General features: G+C 44.4%; 1 protein-coding gene across 2 annotated transcripts in view; it reads left to right on the plus strand.

The window, feature by feature from the left end:
- LOC117362038 (disintegrin and metalloproteinase domain-containing protein 9-like) overlaps positions 1–20,090 on the plus strand; it is a 153,657-nt gene extending 133,567 nt beyond the window's left edge. The window contains exons 5-6 of one of the 2 annotated variants that reach the window (XM_033947770.1): positions 10,837–10,915; positions 20,026–20,090. In XM_033947770.1, coding sequence (XP_033803661.1) covers positions 10,837–10,915; positions 20,026–20,028 — 82 coding nt within the window. In that variant the 3' untranslated portion in view covers positions 20,029–20,090. Of the gene's footprint in view, positions 1–10,836; positions 10,916–13,113; positions 13,252–20,025 lie in introns of those variants that run through there. The other variant, XM_033947769.1, reaches the window with a different exon arrangement.
- The last annotated feature ends 3,214 nt before the right edge of the window (positions 20,091–23,304 follow it).

Consider the following 23,304-nt stretch of genomic DNA (forward strand, 5'->3'; position numbering starts at 1 on the left):
TCTCAGACCATTCTTGATGAGTGGATATATGACCTCCACAGCAGAGGGGGAGATTGAGAATGACTGAGTGACTTCAGCTTATAAAGGGGTACAAGGAGGCAGTAGCGTACTAAAGGGGAGGGCGGTCCACCCCGGGTGCAAGCCCTGAGGGGGGTGCTCCCGGTCCGGTTCCCCCCCCCCTGTGCCGGATGTCGCGTCTGGAAACAGCCTGCACAAGATCGCGATACCAGCGATCTTTGCCTGCTTCGGCTGTTTCCTCCGCCGCGGTCCCGCCCCTCCTCTGACATCAGTGGTGAGGACGAGTGGAATTTTGGGGGCGGGTAGGCAGGCCTTCAAGGGGGGGGGACAGGCCTTCGGACAGGGTGCAGGCCTTCAGGGGGGACAGGCAGGCAGGCATTCAAGGGGGGGACAGGCCTTCAAGGGGGAGGGCAGGCCTTCAAGGGGAACAAGCAGACAGGGGGCAGACAGGCCTTCGGGGGGGAGGTGCAGGCCTTCGGGGGGACAGGCAGGTAGACCTTCAAGGGGAGGGACAGGCCTTCGGGGGGGTGCAGGACTTCAAGGGGGGGGACAGGCCTTAGGGATGGGATGCAAACCTTTAAGGGGGGGACAGGCCTTCAGGGGAGGGGGGGCCCTGGTGTAGAAGTACACGGAGGGAAAGGGGAGGGGTTCAAAGAGACGTGCATATGCCGGACTTTGGGTGGGAAGAAATAATGGGTCTGAAAATAGAGGAGAGGGAGAGAAATGATGGATCATGGGTTTTAGGGAGGGAAGGAACAAAAAGGGAGAGAAGTTGGACACAAGGGATGGTGTGGAGGGGGGATAGAGATACTGGTTAGGAGGGTAGTTGGGAAAAGAAAGGGAGAGATGGTGTACCCTGGGGTGGTGGGAAAGGAGGGAGAGCTGCTGGATGAAAGGGTAGTTAAGAAAAGGTGGATCTTGTGGTCAAGCCGGCGCCTGTGGATAAGGTAGGCTCCGGTACAAGCACACAAATACTCACGCCTGACGTGCTTCCATAAAGTTGGAAGTCCTGCTGGGCTTAATGTTCATTGGTAAAGCATGAAAACAAAAATTCAGAAGAGTCAGTTTTATAGTTCATGCTACAAGTCACTTTTATTGTGGGCTTATATTGGGAGCCAACTTCCATTCAGTCTGGACTCCAAGTCACCACTACAAGTTTCCAAAACAAAACCAGAGCTGATGAAAAAAACCACTATGTCTCAGCACTCATCTCCATACAGGTAAGTAACCAAAACACTTTACAAAAAAAAACGTTTGTCATCAGTGGTCAAGATAAATCTTCAAAACAATACTGTTATCTTCAAAAAGAGAGGCAGTTAGCAAGGTTGCTATTAGCACTGCCTGTAGTGCTGTATCCAAGCCTGAGAGTAAAATAGGCTTGGCCCCAGCCAGCTCCAAAGGAGTTGGTGGGGGAGGGGAGTAAGCGAATCCACCAAAATATCTGTTAACACAGAATGCCCAAATGGCCCCACAATCCCATCCAGTTGTACAGTGGATTCTCCCCACTCTTACTTCCTCATTCTTCAGCATTCGAACACAAAAGTAAACTTAACAGAGCAGATTCCTTCAATTAAAGAAAAACGTTTTTTCCTTTTCAAAAGTTCCCCTAAAGGGAGAAGTGCAGCACTGCTCTCTTTCTTCCCTCAAGTGCAAACAGCTGCTGTGAAGCAATCCAAACAATTTGCTCACCTGAGCTGGAAGAAAAACTCAAAAGTTTCACAAACATGTATCCTATTATTCTTCCATAGGCATACCTTCAGGACAAACTGCAGATTCCTGGCAATCCATAAATTCCAGCTCTGCTGGCTGGTTAGTCTCAGGGTCAGTATCAAACTCTAGCATTTCCACATCAGCAGAGCTATGAGGATCAGGAGCATTGTCCTGGATACCTCCTTCCTGAGCAGGCTCAGGGCAGACTGACTTCCTTCCCCTCAGAGCAGCTTCTATTACGTTCAGCCGGGCACGCCCAGTTCTCTGAGGGGGAGGGCCAGCCTGCAGCTTTTTCCTAACTCTCCCAGGAGCAGCAATCAGCTTTTGCAGCTGAGAGTTAGCAGGAGAGGAGGGAGTGTTCTCAGGCTGTTCCAGGCTGTTACATTCAGCATCTTTCACACCCTGGAGCTCAGCTACCTGAGATTTAAAGGGAAATGAACTATCTTCCCTATTCCTTCCCTCTGGCTTGCTACATTGATCAGCTCTTCTGACAGTTGTAATAGGTTTGGACAAACCCCTGCCTGGCACAAACCGAGCTTTAAGGCTAGGGGTGTGACAATCTGTAGAGGGGATGCCAGACATCCGGGGGAGGGAAGGGAAACGGAAGGGGAGGACAGAGATGGCAGATGGATGGTTAGCACGGAAAAAGAAGAAAGAAGGAGACCCTGGCAAGCAAGTTATCAGAAGACAACCAGAGCCTTGGCCCAACAAGATTTGAAAAATAACCAGACAACAAAAGATAGAAAAACGAATTTTATTTTCTGTTTTGTGATTACAATATGACAGATTTGAAATGTGTATCCTGCCAGAGCTGGTGTTAGACCGCAAATGTGAGCTAGGATTTAACAGAGAGAGGAAAGGTCCTTTTTTGTTTCTTTATTTTATTTATACCACAGCGCCAGTGTGGTTAGGAGAAGCAAAAGGGGGGTGAAAAAGCTATAAAATAAACCCACCAGGATGTTTGTAAAAAACACCCAATTGGGCAGGAAAATCAAATCGATAAACCAATTCAATAGGCTGAATCGAATCAAAATTTTTTTCCCTGAATCTGGCAGCACTAGTTGCGCTACTGTCTTAGACTTTAGGACCTGGGATTGGGGAGAGATGGCCAAAAAAAAAACCCCAATATGTAAATACCAATAACAACGATAGTTCAAGCTTCAAAAAATTGGTATAAATAGTGATGATCTGTCCTTAAATAACCCTGGAGATGATATAGGAAAATATGCTTCCCGAGGTAAGAACAAAATCTTTTAATTAAAAAAGACGAAATAAATGAAAGGACCGATCAGTACGGGCCCAAAGCCCTCATAACAACCGTTGGCCCCGGGCAGGTGTTTATGAAGTGACAAGCACTTAGAAATAAATCTAAATAAACCCTGCCCCGTACATCATCTTATCCTTGTGTGTGTATAATTATAACCAAAGGATATATATATATATATAATAAATAATCGGGAGCCCAATCATCCCCAAATTAGAGCAAAAGGAGAGAAAATCACCCCTAAAAAAGCTCTCCCTGAACCCTAAATCAAAAAAACAATATGTGAAAACACCCAACAAAAATCACTAAAGAAAAAAGAAAAATCAAAAATGCTCAGTCTCATTCATTAATCCACAACGCAGTAAGCCTTGTGCACCTGTCACAAATAGTTTGTGAAAGTAATGTAATGTAATTTATTTCTTATATACCGCTAATGAAAAACAGTGAAAAATACTTAGCTCAAGCGGCTGTAATAAATCCAAAGCGAAACGGAGTTCAAAGTTCACCAATCATCACTGTTCAGTTCCGCTCGCTGTACAGTCCCACTCGCAAAACAGTGGAAAATACTTAGCTCAAGCGGCTGCAATAAATCCAAAGCAAAACGGAGTTCAAAGTTCATCAATCATCATTGATCAGTTCCGCTCACTGTTCAATCCCACTCACATCGACTCGCTCAATGAAGAGTCAGGAATGATAATCCATTCACTGTTCAACTTGACTCGTTCAATCCCATGTAGTCAATGAAACTATTCAATTCTGTTCATCGCACATTTAGGTTCCGCTTACTCAGTCAATTCTGTTCATCACACATTTAGGTTCCGCTCACTCATTTAGGTTCCGCTCACTCGACAGGTCCTGTTTCAATATCCTCATCAGGAGGGAGCAAGAAAATCAGAAATGTTAATAAACCGACTGAAAATACACAAACCCAGTCCCTAATATAGAGGACGGAATAATCCACCGCAGCGGCACAATCAAGCTGCTTTGACAAAAACAGCTTAATGGATTAATGAATGAGACAGCATTTTTGATTTTTCTTTTTTCTTTAGTGATTTTTGTTGGGTGTTTTCACATATTGTTTTTTTGATTTAGGGTTCAGGGAGAGCTTTTTTAGGGGTGATTTTCTCTCCTTTTGCTCTAATTTGGGGATGATTGGGCTCCCGATTATTTATTATATATATATATATCTTTGGTTATAATTATACACACACAAGGATAAGATGATGTACGGGGCAGGGTTTATTTAGATTTATTTCTAAGTGCTTGTCACTTCATAAACACCTGCCCGGGGCCAACGGTTGTTACGAGGGCTTTGGGCCCGTACTGATCGGTCCTTTCATTTATTTCATCTTTTTTAATTAAAAGATTTTGTTCTTACCTCGGGAAGCATATTTTCCTATATCATCTCCAGGGTTATTTAAGGACAGATCATCACTATTTATACCAATTTATTGGGGAGAGATGGCATCCTCAGTACTTTATAATGCAAGTGGTCAGACTTTTGAAGGGTCTGCAGAAGAAAAATATTGTATAGGCCGGGGACATGAGACAGCAGGAAATGGGAACTTTTCTTCCTTCTATTTTTGTAAATGGAAAGGCTGAGGATGTCAGAGAGTTCAGTTAAAATATGTGCTTTATAAGAAAATATAATAATGTGTTTTATAAAGTTTATAGCATTGCTGGCCAACCCGGTAAGGTGTTCCTAGTGGTGGTGGTGGCAGCGTGTCAATGTGTTGAGAGGAAGAGGTGGTCTGGGAAATTCTGCTGAGCAAACTCCGGGCCCATTTCCACCCCCAGTTAGTTCACTCCACTCAATTGGTTCACATACTGAGTGGGTCTTTGGGTGTTGTTTTGGGATCTCTTCCAGTGGTTTGTCAGTATCTCCTTCTGGTCCAAGGAAGGAAACTTTGTTAACCTTAGCATTGACCTACAGAATATGTTTGTAACAGCGCTGCTTGTGTGGCATTAGGCTATGTAGTGATCGAAAGAAAAAACCAGACCTTTGCACATTTTTGCACTATATGGTGGGTGTATGAGAAGATTCACATTTCCTGCACAGCTAAGTCCGTGTGAAGTTACCTTGTGCTGTATTTGACATCTAGCAAGTTCTCTGTTTGGAAGGAAAAATCTAAACTTAAAAATGAAGTGGCCAGAAGTTATGGTAAAAGCAGATAGTGTAGCTGGTTTTAAGAAAGATTTGGACAAATTCCTGGAGGAAAAGTCCATAATCTGTTATTAAGATATGGGGGATGTGTCTGCTTGCCCTGGATTGGTAGCATGGAATGTTGCTACTCTTTGGGTTTTGACCAGGTATTAGTGACCTGGATTGGCTACCATGAGAATGGGCTACTGGGCATGATGGACCATTGGTCTGACCCAGTTAGGCTATTCTTATGTAGGGGCCTTTGTTTTCACTTCTTATTTTAATGTATTTTTTTTCTGAGAACTTATCAGTGTTTTTTATAATGGGAACAAAATAGAAGAGAATTAATGTGTGTGGAATGAGGGGGTAACTAATTTCTTCAGCTAAATAATTTAATCCACCTCAACCAGACATAGGAGAACTCACGCACCATTCACACACCCTCCAACCAAAAACATCAAAAGAAAAAAACAGTTCGACAACCTCCTAGCCATTCGAGCTGCAACACTCGACCCCCAACTCTACAATCTATTGACCTCGACCACAGACTATAAAACCTTCAAAAAGAAATAAAAACCCTTCTATTCAAAAAACACATAAAAACGAACTAACACAATCAGAACTGTCCCAAGCATCACCTGCAACTACTCCATATGTACTTCTGATGTCATGACAATTCAGACATAATTTATGTTATGTTATGTTTGTAATAATGGTTACATATATGGTTCAATAAAAGAAAATTTTCACTGCCTGTTTCTATTCTGACCATTTATTCCGTTTCATGGTCATTACAAAAAATATTTTTTTACATGGGGGGGGGGGTGTCAAAAAATGATGGGGCCCGGGTGCCACATACCCTAGGTACGCCACTGCATCAGAGGTAGGATTGTGGTAGAAGAAACAGCTCCGAAGGCCTATGGCGGCTTGCAAAGATTGCTAGCACCAGCAATCTTCTCTGCAGGCTGCTGATAGGTAAATGGATGTGCGGGAGGCCAGGGGGGAAGCCAGACACCAGCACTTCTCGACTGACCCTCCCCTTCACCCTCTAAAGCAGGTGCAGCAGCGGTCGGCCAGCAAGAGGCAGAGCTGCCGCTCCTGCTTTAGGGGGAGGGTCAGATACCATATTGGGAGGCTGATTCTTTTTGGTTTTAAATCGATTCGAATCAATTCACCTGAAGTGAATCGGTGAACCAATTTGAATCGTGAATTGGGCAGCACTATTGTGCAGAGATGTTGGATACCATCTCGGCAGCAGTGGTCAATCAACCAGGTGGAGCTCAGGGCCATTCGACTAGCTCTGTTGAGATTACAGAAGATGCTGGTAAACCAAGAGATCTGAGTCTTCTCCAATAATATGACAACAGTAGCTTCTGTCACTCCTCTGGCTCAGGAAGACCGTCTCCTTTTTCATTGGCTGGAGCGTCATGTCCTAACAGCAGCAGCAGAGGTGGCAGCAGAGGTGGTGGGAGTAGATGACGTTCAAGCAGACTTTCTCAACATACAGCCTCTGGATCCAGGCGAGTGAGTTCTGTCCCCAGAGGCGTTCCAAGCAATAGTGGGGCACTGCGGAAGACTCTCCTTCGTCCTCAGGGCCACGGCTTGAAACAAGCTTCTGAAGTCAAAGATCCGAGTCCGGAAACGAGGGGCTTGATGGTCTGGTGTAGCTGTGGCCCCCGGAGATTATGCTGTATATTTTTCCTCCTGGGCCGATGATCAGCCAAGTCCTTTGGAGGATCTCATCATTCTGGTGACTCCAGATTGGCCTCGTTGCCCATGATGTGCAGACTTGCTGTGCCTGCACAGAAGTCGCAGCCTTCGACTGAGCTTCTTTTACAGACTTTCTCACGCAGGGTCCTGTATCTATGGAGAATTCGGGTCACTTTGCTCTTCTGGATTGGCTTTTAAGTGTGCAACATTAGAGCGTCAGAATATTCTGCCCAGTTGTTGATATTTTTCTGAAGTCTACAAAGTCATCTACTTTGTCAGCTTATTCTACAGGTGGAAGGCTTTCCACAATTGATGAGCACAGGTGGACCCTTATTCAGCTCCTATCATGCTAATTCTCACCTTTCTTCAGGCTGGTTTGGATACAGGCCTTCTTGTGGTTTCTCTTTGAATCCATGTCTTCCTTGGCATCGCCTCCTGATGCCACTAGACTCTTGAATGGAGCTTTTCATGTCTGACCACTGGTTAAGCCCCTTAAATACTGAAAAAACTAAATTCTTTTTAGCAACACCCAACGAAAATATAAAAGAAACTTCGATCCAAGTGAGCGGGCTGGAATATAATATTGAACAATGTATAAAAATACTGGGTGTAACACTGGATAAACATCTAACTTTGGAAAAACATACAGATCTATTGTTTAGAAATGTATTTCAGTTCTCTGGAAGCTCCGCACCATTAAGAAGTTCTTTGATGAAGCTTATTTTTGTTTACTGGTGCAGTCATCTATTTTGAGTATTTTGGATTACTGTAATGTTGTTTACCTTGGTACTTACAAAAAAACACTCAAAAAACTTAAACTGATCCAGAACACTGCTGTTCGGCTTATTTTTGGACTAAAAAAAGGGGAGCATATTACCCCTTTCTATCAAAAACTTCACTGGTTGCCTGTAGGGTCCAGAGTTCTGTTTAAATTCTCCTGTATTTGTACAAAGCAGTTTTGGGGATGTTACCTATCTTGCTTCCCACTTCATTTTTAATTATCTTAACAAGAGTACACTTAGAATAAATTTATTCAACTACATCCCCCTTTAAAATCCTGCCAATACAAGAAGTTTTTTGACAGAATTTTTTCCTACCAGGCCGCTGAACTGAATATGTGGCTAGGAAAGCTTATAATAGAGGCCTCTTCATATTTTTATTTTAGGAAAACATTAAAGACCCGTCTGTTTGACATGTCTATATCCTAGAACTATAACTTTTTAATTTATTTTATTTCTTAACTGATGTACTTCAATTTTATTATTTCTTAAATGATATTCCAATTTAATCGATTGTTTTAATGTTTATTTTATTGATTGTATGTATTTTATCATGTTGTGAACCGCTTTGAACCTTTTTTGATATAGCAGTATATAAAAATAAAATTATTATTATTATTTTCCTGGGACCTTAACCGGGTATTGTTTGGCCTTGCTAAGGTGTATTCGAGCCCCTTTGAGATGCTACCTTCTTGGACTTGACACTCAAGACCATTTTTTCTGGTCACCATTACGTGGGCGCGCCAAGTGTCTGTACTGAGGACTTGGTCTTGCAGGGGCCCTTTCCGCCGTATTTTGGAGACAGGAGTTTCCCTTTGAATGGTTCCTTCCTGCTTGCCAACCAGTTCCCGCTCCCCCACCCCGGATGTGTGTTTTCCTGATTTTCAGCCAACAGGTTCCCAGTCAACAGGATTGCCTGTTGAAGAAACTGGATGTGTGCAGAATCTTCTGCGTTGCTTGGAGGTCACCAATGAGTTTTGTCTCTTTGATCATTTGTTGTGCTGACTCATTTCATTTAGCGCGACACTCCTGCTTCCAAGGCCACAAATTACAGATGGCTTTGTAGTGCCATTTCGTCAGCTCACATTCTTACAGGGACACAGTCTCCTGTTCTGTCAAGGCGCATTCTGCTGGAAGTGTGGCCTGCAGCTAGAGCTGTCTCTCTTGAAATTTGCACTCGAGGACCAAAGTTGCCCACCCCTGGTCTAGAATGTCTTACCTATTGCACTGGAAAAAGAGATTATGTACTTACCCTGGTAAGTGCTTTTCCAGTGGATAAATGAGACATTCTAGACTCCCACCCAGTGTTTATTGTGCCTGCTTACAGTTTTCAATCTGTTTATGCTACTTCCAAGCTGTTTCTTGGATACCTGTCAGCCCTTGAGGGCTGGAAAGAATTTGTACAGTGGTACCTCGGTTTACGAGTGCACCGGTTTGCGAGTGTTTTGCAAGACGAGCAAAACATTTGCAAAATCGGCACCTCGGAAACCGAGCATGCCTCGATTTACGAGCAGCGACCCCGCTCGCATCACCCCCCCCCCCCCCACCGCGATCTGGCATCCCCCAGCACTCACCCAAACACATTGCATACCCCCATCTGGCACCGGCACCAACGCACAGGACATGCTGGTGCCGGTGCCAGATGGGGGTATGCAATGTGTTCGGGTGAGTGCTGGGAGTTGCCAGATCGCAGCAGGGGGGGGTGCCGGATCACGCGGGGGGGGGGGGGCAATGCCGCTGGCCTCGGGGGGTGGGGATGGGTGGGAACCAATCAAGCGAGTTCCCCTTAGTTCTTATGGGGAAACTAGCTTTGATATACGAGTACTTTGGTTTACGAGCATGCTTCTGGAACGAATTATGCTCGTAAACCAGGGTTCCACTGTATATATGTTTACATTTATTGGGGGAGTAGTTTCTCAGCTTCTTTGAAGCCAGTGTTGGCCTTTCACTTTAATGTTGGTTGAATTCTTGAGTAGAACAGTTGGTTTGAGCCTGTTGCTACAGGTGCCTCTACTTCACGTGTTTTGGGTGGCTCTCTATGTTTGGGTACTAACTGTAGAGGGCGCTAAACTGATCAGTGAAATACTGTAGAGACAGAATGAAAAATCTGGAGTGGATTCCTTCTGTAACCACACGACTAAGGGAAATAATCCTACTGTCTCACCTATCTACTAGAAAAGAGTTTACCAGGGTAAGTGCATAATCTCTTTTTATCAGGCAAGCAGATGTTCTCACATTCCTCCCACCTCCCCTAGTTGGCTTCTTAGCTTACTTACGGAATTGTGGAACCGCGAGCTGACGTCAGGCGGGAATGCACTCGCGTGTGGGTGATGCAGGCAGTCTCAAAGTTTCTTAAAAATTTGGTGATGGTGCACTTTTAACACTGCCCATATTGTGCTCTGTGAATGATGTCACCCACATGTGAGAATATCTGCCCGCCGTCCCCGGATAACCTGTTATGGTAAATAACTGTACTTAATGGCGCATTCAATTATTGTGCCACTTAAATCTGATTTAAGAACAATTAAGTTAGGCGCCTATAGACATGCTTGAGACACCTACTGCTGCCTAACTATAGGCGGCCTTACATAATATCCTCTGTAGTGCTCTGGAATGGTTCATAGTCTTAAGCGCGCGAGACAAACAAGCGCCGACAATTCAGCGCAAGACTTCAGCGTGCCGCAGGAAAACCTTCTTTTAAAGGGCTCCGACGGGGGGTGTTGGTGGGGAACCCCCACACTTTACTTAATAGGGATTGCGCTGGCATTGGGGGTGGTTTTGGGAGTTGTAACCCCACATTATACTGGAAACTTAACTTTTTCCCACACCCCAACACTGCAGCGCAAGGCAGCTCGATCCCTATTAAGTAGAGTGGGGGGGTTCCCTACACACACCCCGTCGGAGCCCTCTAAAAGAAGGTTTTCCTTGCGGTGCGCTGGATTGTTGGCGCTCGTTTGTCAGCGCGTGTTTGTCTCGCGTGCTTTTGTCCCGTCACCCTCTGGAATATAGGAATAATATGAAGTGCTTAAATGACAAGTTTTATATTTAATAGACTTTTTCTAAATATTAACTGCTTAAAAGTATGGTGATTAGGCTGTATATAATCTAGTAGGGAAAACTGGATTGACAGAGATCAACTTAGGCCTTCTAGCAATGACAGAATATTTTTATGGAAATGCTTATTTTTAATTGTTTTAAATGTTAATTTGCAGAAAAGTTTTATCGAAAGACTTCACTCTGTTCACTTACAATAGCAAGGGAGAACTAATTATGGAGCAGCCATATATTGGGGTAAGCGGAAATCTAGGGTTCATTTTCTTTCTTTTTTTAACTTTTGTTTGATAGTTTGGATAGTTTTCCTTCTTGGAGGACAAGCAGGATAGTATATTCATAGAGCCAAACATGGAGTTGCTCCCCAGTGTTTTATTCTTTTTTATCTTTTATTTAGTAATTTCAATTATACATATCAAGTATAGATATACAAGAAAAGAATAACATTGGTGAGATATTTTACAAGAACTATTACAAATAGAAAGAAACTAATTCTAAAGTCCACTACAAGGAAGGATTTGTGAGGATAAGCTAAAAGTAAATAATTCCTGATGGAAATCCAGTTAGCATTCTAACTATAAACATTGAGATCCATTTTCTGTTTTAATTACCATTTTTTTCATATTCCAATAGAAATTTCTTCAAATGAGAATGATTATTCTTGTACAATCCCACTTTATTCTGAGACCCATGGATTATTTCCGTCTACCCACCAGGATTTTGTAGGAAGCCTCAAATTTCAGAGACTTAAACTCCAATCCCTTTTACCTCAGTGTTCTCTCCAGAAATTTTTTCCAGCCGGGTGGCATGAAAAAGTAGCCGGATGGGGCGGGATGGGAAAATTTGGTGGTTAGAATAGGGTCATTAAATCCAGTGGCATACCTAGTATATATGACAGCCAGTGCTGATCATTTTTTAACAACCCCCTCCTCTATATAAAAAAAATTATTTTTAGTAATAATCTATGAGCCACATAGCAAGGGTGCACCTAGAAAAAGGCAGCATCTTAAACTTCAGTGAGCACTAAAACACCAACACATGCATTGTAAAACTAAACAAGCCAAATCCTGCACAGTCAATTTATCTTGTACAGTCAATGCTAACAGAAAACCATGTCCTTTTCATACACTAAGAAGACAGAAACACCCTCGCCCAATATGGAATAATCACAAACTAAAAATAGAAATATGTGGACAAAAGTTAAACTGAAATGGCAAGAAACCAGACTCTGCATACAATGCAACACCTATGCCCTGGCATCTCTCTCCTCTCTTTCCATCTCCCCCTCCATTATCTAGCATCTCCTCTCTTTCCTTTCTCTCCCTTCCTCCTTCCTTCTTTCCCCTGGTCTGGCATCTGTCTCTTCCCCCCTCTAATATGCCCTGACATCTATCCCTCCCCCTCCAAACTTGTCCATGGTCTGGTATCTCATTTCCTTTCCCTCCCTCTCTCATGGTCTTGGCATCTCTCTTTCCTCTCCTCTCCCTTCCCTGGTCTTCCTTCTCCCTCCTTCCCTTTCCCCAATTGGGTGCAGCAGCATTTCTCTCCCCCCCCCCATTGGTTGCAGCAGCATTTCTCTCCCTACTCCTTCAATTGGGTGCAGCAGCATTTATCTCCCCCCCCCATTGGTTGCAGCAGCATTTATCTCCCTACTCCTTCAATTGGGTGCAGCAGCAGCATTTCTCTCATCCCGCAGTGCAGCATTCACAATGTGCTACAGGCTAAGGCGGGAGATAGGGAAACGACAAGGGAAGCTTACAACTTGCTGCTCTTGCTTGCTTTGAGCCTTCCCTGCTGCCAGGTCCTGCCTTCGTAGAAACAGAAATTAGGCAGGACCCAGCAGCAAGGAAGGTCTGAAGCAAGCAAGAACAGCAAGTTGTAAGCTTTCCTCTCTGCCCTATCTCCTGCCTTAGCCTTTAGCGAATTAAACCCATGCTCCAGGGCTCTAACGGTAACACTGTGCGTACCGGCTTCCCTTCTCTTCCCTCCCCCCCCCTCGGGACGTAACTTCCAGTTTCGAAGGTGAATATAAGGGAAGGCGGCATGCGCAGTGTTACTGTTAGAACACTGGAGCATGGGTTCAAGTCACTTGCTGACGCTTTTAAAAAAAAGGTCAGGCTGAGGCGGGAGTCGAACAATGAACTTCCGGCGGCTCTTCAGGCTGTACCGAGTCAGCCCAGGGAATCCCCAAGCAGGTGAGAGGGTTTTTAAAAAATGTTGAGCAGCGGCAGCAGCAGCAGGATTCTCGACGGAGATGACAGCTGGTTGGTCATCTAAATTAGCCGGGCAGAGCGCCCGGCTAAAGGTTTCTAGGGAGAACACCATACTGCATCACTTTTCCTGTAGGAATTGGTTTTCCTTCCAACAAGCCATGCTGTAGGAGCTTGTCTTTTCTGCTTGTGTTTTATTTCATGTAATTTCAGTCTTTGCGTTTGCAGTTTTCGCCCTCATGCTGCAGAGGTTCCCTGCAGGGACAGCTCTGACTGTGGGAGATCGCACATCTTTGGAAAAGTCAGCTTCTGGGGGGTTCACGGCCTGTCAGTATACCCTCTTGACAGCCTGCACATCAGATCGGAGCTTAGGGACCGTTCCCTTGGGAGCTTGCTCACCCCAGGTTCGTCTGTTAGTGGGTACATAAGAACATAAGAAATGCCTTCAACGGATCAGACCTTAGGTTCATCTAGACCGGCAACCCGCACACATGGAGGCTAAGTTAGGTGTTCCCTGATGAAGACCTTGTTAACCCGTATCCCTCAATGTGATTTGCAAGAAGGTGTGCATCCAATTTCCCTTTGAATCCCAGAATGGTGGTCTCCGTCACAACCTCCTCTGGGAGAGCATTCCAAGCATCCACCACTCGCTGTGTGAAACAGAACTTCCTGACATTTGACCTGGGCCTGATGCCCATCAGTTTCAGTCCATGATCTCTTGTCCGTTTCACATTTGACAATGTGAATAACGATATTTCTTGCTCTATTTTGTCGAATCCTTTTAGTATTTTAAAAGTCTCTATCATTACCCTCCAGGTACTTTAGTTAGATTGTGAGCCTTCGGGACAGTAAGGGAATTTTCCAAGTACCTTTCTTATTTCTAATCTTAATGTATATTTTCTGTAAACCGCTTAGAACCTAACGGATGTAGCGGTATATAAGAAATAAATTACATTACATTACATTACATTACATCCCCTCGCAATCTTTTCTTTTCGAGGGTGAACAAACCCAGTTTTCCGAGTCATTCCTTGTAGCTCAGATTCTCCATACCTTTTACTAGTTTCGTGGCCCTCCTCTGTACCCCCTCCAGTAGGGATATAGCCTTCTTTAGATAGGGAGACCAGTGTTTTATACAGTATTCCAAGTGTGGCCTGATCATCGCTCTGTAAAGCGGCATTATGACGTCTGCCGATCTGCTCGTGATCCCCTTCTTTATCATGCCCAACATCCTATTTGCTTTTTTTGCCGCCGCTGCGCTTTGAGCCGATGGCTTCAGGGTCCTGTCTATCAGTACCCCCAGGTCTCTTTCTTGTTCGTTCTTGCCCAAAGTTACACCTAACATTTTATATTCATGCTCCTTGTTTTTCCTGCCCAGGTGCATTACTTTTAATTTTTCTATATTAAACTTCATCTGCCACTTTTCCGCCCATTTCTCCAGCTGGTTCAAATCCTTCTGCAGTTCTTTGCTGTCCTTTTATGTCCCAACTGCCCGACCTAGTTTTGTGTCATCTGCAAACTTAAGAACATAAGAAATGCCTCTGCTGGGTCAGACCCGAGGTCCATCGTGCCCAGCAGTCCGCTCACGCGGCGGCCCAACAGGTCCAGGACCTGTGCAGTAATCTTCTATCTATACCCCTCTATCCCCATTTCCAGTAGGAATTTGTCCAATCCTTTCTTGAACCCCAGTACCGTACTCTGCCTTATAACGTCCTCTGGAAGCGCATTCCAGGTGTCCACCACACGTTGGGTAAAGAAGAACTTCCTAGCATTTGTTTTGAATCTGTCCCCTTTCAACTTTTCCGAATGCCCTCTTGTTCTCTTATTTTTCGAAAGTTCAAAGAATCTGTCCCTCTCTACTCTCTCTATGCCCTTCATGATCTTGTAAGTCTCTATCATATCCCCTCTAAGTCTCCTCTTCTCCAGGGAAAAGAGACCCAGCCTCTCCAATCTCTCAGAATATGACAGGTTTTCCATACCTATTATCAGACGTGTTGCTCTCCTTTGAACCCTCTCGACTAATGCCATATCCTTCTTAAGATACGGCGACCAATATTGGACGCAGTACTCCAAATGCGGGCGCACCATCGCCCGATACAACGGCAGGATAACTTCTTTCGTTCTGGCTGTAATACCCTTTTTGATTATACCAAGCATTCTATTTGCTCTCTTAGCGGCCGCTGCACACTGTGCCGACGGCTTCATTGTCATGTCCACCATTACCCCCAAGTCCCTTTCCTGGGTACTCTTATTCAATAACATCCCTCCCATTGTATAGTTGTACCTTGAGTTTCTGCTCCCCACATGTTATACTTGATAATATTGCTTGTTGTTCCCTCTTCCAGGTCATTTATGAAGATATTGAATAAGATCGGCCCGAGAACCGAGCCCTGGGGCAAACCGCTTGTCACCTTCTCCCAGTCCGAGAACTTCCCATTTACGCTGACCCTCTGCAATCTATTCTCCAGCCATTTGCCTATCCATCTTAGTATATCCCCTTCTATTCCATGGCTTTGTAGTTTCCTCAGAAGCCTTGCGTGCAGAACCTTGTCTAACGCATTCTGGAAGTTCAAGTATATTATATCCACTGGGTCTCCGCTATCAATTTTTTGTTCACCTTCTCAAAAAATTGAAGTAAATTCGTCATACATGACTTCCCCTTCCTGAAGCCGTGTTGACTGGCTCTCATCAGGTCGTTATTTTCCAGGTATTGTACTATGCTGTCCTTGATTAGTGCTTCAACCATCTTCCCAGGAACTTACGTAAGACTCACAGGTCTATAGTTGCCCGGTTCTCCCCTCGATCCTTTTTTGAAGATTGGGATGACATTCGCTATCTTCCAATCGTCTGGTATTTGCCCGGTTCTAATTGACATGTTTGCTAGGGGTTTGCAATAGTTCTCCAATTTCGACCTTAAGCTCCTTTAGCACTCTCGGGTGAATTCCAGCTGGCCCAGGAGATTTGTCACTTTTTAGCTTGTCGATTTGGTAGTATATTTGGTCCAAATCCACGTTCACTGTGGTGAGGCTTTCCTCTATTTCTCCCTCGAATACCCTTCCTGTTTTGGGCATTATTGCAGTGTCCTCATTGGTAAAGATAGAGGCAAAGAATGAATTAAGCATATCTGCAATCTGTTTGTCTTCCTTGATGCACCCTTTTCTTCCTTGGTCGTCAAGAGGGCCTACTGCCTCTCTTGCTGTTTTTTCCCTTTTATATATCTTAAAAAGGGCTTGAAGTTTTTGGCTTCTCGTGCTATTTTTTCCTTGTAGACCTTTTTGGCATCTCTTACCGCCTTGTGACACTTTTTCTGGTCGACCTTGTGACAGTTCCAGGCTGCCGTTGTTTTTTCATGTTTCCATTTTTTGAACGAGTTCCTCTTTTCCCTCACTGCATCCTTCACCTCTGTAGATAGCCAAGCTGGTTCTCCATTGTTTTTGTTTCTCCTTCCTTTGGATATCTGCGGAATGTAGAGATTCTGCGCTTCGGTGATGGTATTTTTTAGTAGGGACCATGCTTGATCGACCGTTTGGATTTTGGCTGTCCTTTTCTTGAGCCGTTTTTTAACCTTGGCTCTCATGCTGTCATAATTCCCTTTTCTGAAGTTAAAGGTTATGGTTTGGATCTTGGTTGGTTTCCCTTTCCCGATGCTAATTTTGAAAGTGATCATGTTGTGATCGCTCGTCCCCAGCGGGGCTGTGACTTCTACATCTGTTGTCCTTCCATTTACGCCATTTAGGACCAAGTCCAGGGTTGCGGTCCCTCTTGTCGGTTCACCCACCATTTGTTCTAGGAAGCTGTCCCCTATCATTTCCAGGAACTTTGTTTCCCTGCTGCAGTTTGAGATTCCCAGATTCCAGTTTATCCCCGGAAAGGTGAAGTCCCCCATGATCGTTTATGTTTCCTGTTCTACTACCATGGTTGATTTCCTCTATCATTTCTTTGTCTGTTTCCTCTGTCTGTCCTGGGGGTCGGTAATAGAGGCCAATCCTTGTGTCTGCTTCGTTTTGTCTAGGAATCATTATGCAGAGGGACTCCAGTTTATCTTTTCCTTCCATCTCCCCTTCCCTGTTAGTCTCTATTTCTTCTTGGACATACAGGGCAATACCTCCCCCTTTTTGCCCTGTTCTATCTCTCCTGTATAGTTTGTATCCCTGCAGTACCGTGTCCCATTCATTTTCTTCGTTCCACCATGTTTCTGTTATTTCAATGATATCCAGCTCTTCCCTTCTTGCTAGTGCTTCCAGTTCCCCCATTTTGTTTCTTAAGCTTCTGGCATTTGTGTACATACATTTGAGCTCCCTTTGTGCTACTTTCTTGGACTTTTTAGTCTTCACATTCCTTTTTGTATCTATTTGTACTCTTTCCTTGCCTCTTGCAGTTTCAACATGCTCTTCCCTTTTATCTGAACAGTCGTTTGTAGTTCCCTCTCTGGACTCCTTAGTCTTCACATCCCTTTTTGTATTTATTTGCGCTCTTTTCTTGCCTCTTGCAGATTCAACATGCTTTTCCTTTTTATCTGAGCAGTTTCTTGTGGTTCCTTCTCTAGGGCCTCCTGATGTCCAGGCCATCAACTGGTTGTTGACTGTCGGCTCTTCCCTGATCCTTAGTTTAAAGCCTTCTCAATGGTCTTCTTCATGTTTTCTGCCAAGACTCTCGCTCCTTGCTTGGTGAGGTATAGCCCGTCCTTTCTGAAGTATCTGCTTCTTCTCCAGAATGCCGTCCAGTTGCGCACGAAGTCGAAACCCTCCTCTTCGCACCATCGTCTCATCCAGGCGTTGATCGTTCGTAGTTCATCCTGTCTCTTTCCATCCACTCTCGGTACCGGGAGGATCTCGGAGAAGGCCACTTTCACCTCCCTAACCTTCAGTTTCCGTCTGAGTGAGCGGAGCTGGTCCTTCATTTCCTCCCTGTTGTACTTTCGTCTGCTGACATCGTTGGTTCCCACGTGGATAAGCACAGCAGTGTCCTCTCATCCTGCGCTGTCTATAATCCTGGTGATCCTGCTGGCCACATCTTCACTCTTGCACCAGACAGGCAGGTAACCAATTTATCCTCTCTTCCTCCTGCGGTGTGGCTGTCCACATTGCGTATGATGGAATCTCCAACGATGATCCCTATCTTCTTTATTCGGGCGTTCCTTGGGGGTCGTAAGTCTGTATCCATGGCGTAGAAGCACGCCTGGGATCGGAGTCAGACTGCGTTCCTTTGCCGGGTGTCTGAGTGACATGTCTGAGGGTGCGGAGGTCCCCAGCCGTGGACGTACGGCTGGTGGGCAGTAGTTCAGCTTTTAATCTATTTAAGGCAGAGGATCTCCCTGTGAGCTGTTTCAGCTTTGTCTGCAGTGTTTCCCATTCAACACATGTCACTGTGAGTACAGGCTGACAGCTTGAATCAGCGATTGTGGGGGGGGGGTCTTAAAAATGGGGTTTGGGGTGGTTTCCCTGCATACCCTACCCCCACCACTAAAATCCTAAAATCACCATTTTTTTAGGGGTTCTTTATGATTTTCCCAGGCTATTTTTTTGTAAAAATCAGCACCCATGGTGGCCAGCTTCGATTTTGCAAGAAAACCACATAGATGGCCACCCAAGGTCAGGATGTGATGATTAATGCCTTATTTGCAGTGGATGGCTGTCGGATGCGCAGCCGTGTTCCACGTGCGCTGTGGCCCATGAGGGGTGCAAGGGTCTTCTAGCACCTTCTGTTCTGACTCCCACAAAAATGGCATCGGGAGTCCCTGGGGAGTGCTCAGGTGATGCTACAGCGAAACACAAATGCATTTCGGGAGATGAACCTCGTAAATCCTCCCGACATTCCAAAAGTGGTCCTCAGGGGTTGGTTCCCACCGTGGAGAATGAATTTTCCCAGGATTTTAGTAATGTGCTATATTAGGCATACTTAGCTAAATAGTCTCCGCCTGTTTCCCTTCCGCCGGCCTCCTTGCCAGCTGCAGGAACCCCAGCTGAATCCTTAAAGGGAACTAACTATTATTTCTCCCCCCTGCTCTGCTGTGAGGTTTTTTAAAAGGCCAGTATTAAATATTCCTATTCTGAGCTGTTTCTGGACAGCCTGAGGTTTAAAACTGGGTTCAGGGGTAGGACTGGACCAATGATCAGTGTGGGACTCTGAGTCCTGTCTACACAGCACAGGGTCTCTGACACAATATTTACATCTGTAGGCAGGGGTGAAGGTGATCTAGTGTTGGGACTGAGATAACCCATCTGAAGAGAGAGAGGATGAAAAAATACTTACTGTTTGAGTAATTCCAGCCAAATGTTTGTCCATAGGACTTTTAATCATTGGTGTAAATGCAGCAAATTTTTTCACATATCCCCTTTGTTTCTCCATAACTCACTCACTGTATAGCACAGCTGGCTAATTTACCTCACTCTATAACAGAGCTGGGTGATGTACGGGGTGAGGGAAGTGAAATATGTAAACACTTCAGGCAGAGATGGTTCTTTCCTCAATTCCAACACTCCAGAACTTCCTGTCCTCAAACTCTCTCACCTCACTTTGAAAACAGAGCTGGCTGATATACCGGTAGAGAGGATGGTGGAGTCTGTAAACATTGCTGGCAGAGATGGAATTAAATTCCAACATTCTCCAGAACCTCCAGTCCTCAAACTTTCTAACCCCAGTGTTTTATTCTTGAAGCCTTTGGAAGTACCTCATCACACTTGTGCAGGACCAGCTCAATCTTGAGAAGTACAGATGCTGTTTTCAGTGTCTTCCCCCCAATTATATCTCATTTTTTGCTGTAGTGACATAATGACATTTTCTTTTCTATTACTGTGCTCTATAAGTGTTGCATTGGGCCAATATCCTTCCGTTGTAGAAGTTTTCAGCATTTTAAAATTTACTTTTTCCCATGGCTGATCAGGCCTCTTTAGACTTTGAGCTTCCCAGTTGGGGTCACTCTTTCATCTTGGCTGGGTGTTTGTTTTTTAAATATGTCCCTTGCTTTTAAGACATGCAGCAGGACAATGTTCTTTCTCTGCAGACACTGGCTAATGCAGGCACACCGGTTATTTCAGCTGCAGGCCATCGATTCAAGCTCGTGCATACTGTTTTCTAGCCAATTGGATGCGATGGTGTTCTTCCCATGCTGAGCGTTAATGTACCTCTTTTTTGTTGCAGTGAGCATAGCCCTCTCTCCTCTTCAGAGAATTCTCACTTCAAATAATGACAACTCACAAGCAGGGCTGGATTTTCCTATAGGCTAACTAGGCTTCAGCCTAGGGCCTCAAGATCAAGAGGGGCCTACATTCAAATTGTTAGCAAATTTAAAATTACACTATTCTAAAAACAGTGAACATTAAAATACTGAACCGAAAATAAGGAGAAATTCTACGCATATGACTAATAAACAAACATAAAAATGTATTGGTTAAGATCAACGTGTTCGGCTCATTGGGTCTGTTCGTTTGTATATACTAGATTGCACCAAAGTATAGTTCATACGTTCATACATTCACTGATTGCTATGGCAAATATTGATGCGCTTTATGCTACTAAGCTCTGGTTTGTTTTTACATAAATAAATTGCAGATTGGTGTAGATTGGAACAGACAAACGAACAGACCTATTGATATCCTGATGTTTGGTTATATTCGTGTTACTTCGATAATATGAAACACGTGTTAATGTTATTAGAAAAGATTCTTATTTTGGATTGCGTACACGATCATTTGATTCTTGCCTTTTGAGTTCAGTAGGTTCAGTACTTTAGTGAAGTGTTTATAGACTATTGAAAAATTTTTTGTGACAATATCTTCATTTCGCGGAATTCTAAGTAAGTTCTTAACATATGTTTTAATTTGCATATTTTAAAATGTATATTACGTGCTTTATTTTATATTTTCATGATTATATCATAAATAATAAAATCCTAGAGCGCGCATGCGCTGTTGAAATATCGTGAGTCCTGGTGGCGTGAGGTGTGCTTCCGTGTCGCTCCTCACGGCACCAGCGACTCATCAAAATTCAGCCGGGGGTGGGGAATCCGAATTGCACACGTGCTTCAGCTCCGGATCGGATCCCACTGCTCCTCTCTCCCCCCCACCCCTTTCCCGGCTCCGGAGGAAAATCGGTCTCAGCCCTGGGTGGGGGCGCGCGCCGGTCCCCGGTCTGATCCTGCCTCCAGTTCAGGTTTTAGCCGCTCCCCGGTTCCGCTTCGGGATCGGAACCGGCTCCGGCCGCAACAGGGCGCCGACTCGGCTTCTCCCTTTCTTTTTCTCGCCCTGGGAGGAGGATCGGGAAGAGAAAGACGTCAGTCCGGAAACAGCTGGGCAAAGCCCAGCCCCGCGGGGAGAGAGGCAAAACGTGGATCTGTCAGGACAGGGCGGCCCAGACTGGCATTGGGGGGGGGGTTATTTAACATATTGATATATATCACAGTAATGATGTATTTTATTATTTCTCATGTAATTTACAAACTTAAAAATGGGAGGTGAAAGGGCCTCATAAGTGGAATAGCCTAGGGCCTCTTTTCATCTAAATCCGGCCCTGCTCACAAGGTCTATTATGGGTACTGGTGGGCTCTCTTGATTCTAGCATGCAAAGTGCTCCTGAACTGATAGGCTTTAAGACAGCATCTAAATGTCCCAGTACCCATGATACAAAGCACTCCAATTCACTTCATCCAATGAAACCATCAGCTCAACAACAAGCTGCTCAAATTCATCTAAAATTAACAGCGCCAAATTAGAGGAAACAAGAACACCAGGCCCATTCCTGTGACAGTAAGTTACTTAAGTTATCCCAGGGCAAGCAGACAACATATTCTCACAGATGGGTGACATCCACAGAGCAATCCTCACTCAACAGGATTAAGTATAGGATGGCAAATGGGGCTCATAAAGTCGTTTACATCAATACAGAAATCCAATATAGATGTTTAAACTTGGCTCATATCATTGCCTCCTATCAAATGCAGCTTATTTATTTACTTCTGTATTATTTTTCAGAAATAAAAACTAATTGACAGCGCAATGTCTTTTTACTTATCGTTTTTAATGCAGTGTCTCTAGCATGCCCCGATGGGACCTGTTTCGCCCACAAGGGCTTTCTCAATGGTTCATAGAGGAGCTCTTATCCAGCGTCCTTCCTCATTTGGGACTAGAGAAAAACTGCCCAGTACAGACGGTCTAAAAGTGTAGTATCACTTTAACTCTTCAGAAGTCTCAGGATGGTACATACTGTGCATGCGTGAGTGCCGTCCCACCTGTCGTCAGCTTGCAGGACCATCAGTTTTTCGTCTTCCACAAAGCTAAATTATTCTGTTTACGGGTGTCTCCAAACACGCAGCGTTTTCTCATAATTTTTGCCTTCTCGTTATTTTCTTCAAAGTTTTCTTTAGTGCGGGCAATCGCAAAGTTTCTAAAAACAAAGTAGAAAGGCACTTTACCACTATCTTTACCAGGTTTTGTGAATGATGTCACCCACATGTGAGAATATCTGTCTGCTGTCCCCGGATAGCACCTGTTACGGTAAGTAACTGCTTTCTCAACCAATATCAGGAAGTCGCTCATCTGCTTAAAACCAGGAAGTTCATGGTCAGTATTTGGTGTCACTTCCAAGGCTTCAACTCTTTCGCCATGCATCAGCAAGCTTGGTTAAGTCTCCAACTTCAGCCCATATTACAATAAAAGTTGACTGGACTCTATATTTTAAGGCAAGAGCTCATGGACTTATGCTTCTTAGCATGCTTTGAATACTGTGCACATCGTTGGCTGCAGGTTGCACTGACACTCTCCTGCTGAATAGGCATGGTTCAATTTGTTGTAATGCATTGTTTGTCAACACTCTAAGATTACTTGCTTTGTACGGCTTATTGATTTCATGCCCTGTTAACAATTTCTGTTCTTGCTATATATTAAAATCAATAAAATCTTTGAACTAAAAAAAAAGTCTCCGACTTGGACCCTAATTTACAAGATCGCCTTTCCAATATCCCTTGTCTGGTAGATAAGTTGTTTGGTGAAAAGACTGAGAAAATTACTCTGCATGAGCAAAGTATGACCACTTTGCCAACCTCGAAGTCTTCCAAACCTCAACCTACTAGGTGTTACTTTTAAAAGATGCTATTCTCAGTCCATGTCTTCTATGCCTCCTCCTCAAAAACACCCCAGACAACAAACAGCCTCAGGAGAAACCCACTCCTTCTTTTTGACTCCCACATGCAGATACTAGCCACTGTTCCACCATCTCGCCCTCCCCCTCCTCCCATTGGAAGTTGACTAATTCAGTATAGACATCGTTGTACCCAAATCTCCACTAGCAACTGGGTTTTGAAAGTCATAAAAACAGGCCATGCCATTCGTTTTTGCAAGATACCTTTACATAGACCTCAAAGAAGGTATACTGTACTTTCAACTCTCACTGGACCTCCCTTCTTCAACAGAAACTCTGGGACTT

The sequence above is a fragment of the Geotrypetes seraphini genome, chromosome 6, assembly GCF_902459505.1.
Source record: "Geotrypetes seraphini chromosome 6, aGeoSer1.1, whole genome shotgun sequence".
In the NCBI taxonomy this organism is placed as follows: Eukaryota; Metazoa; Chordata; class Amphibia; order Gymnophiona; family Dermophiidae; genus Geotrypetes; species Geotrypetes seraphini.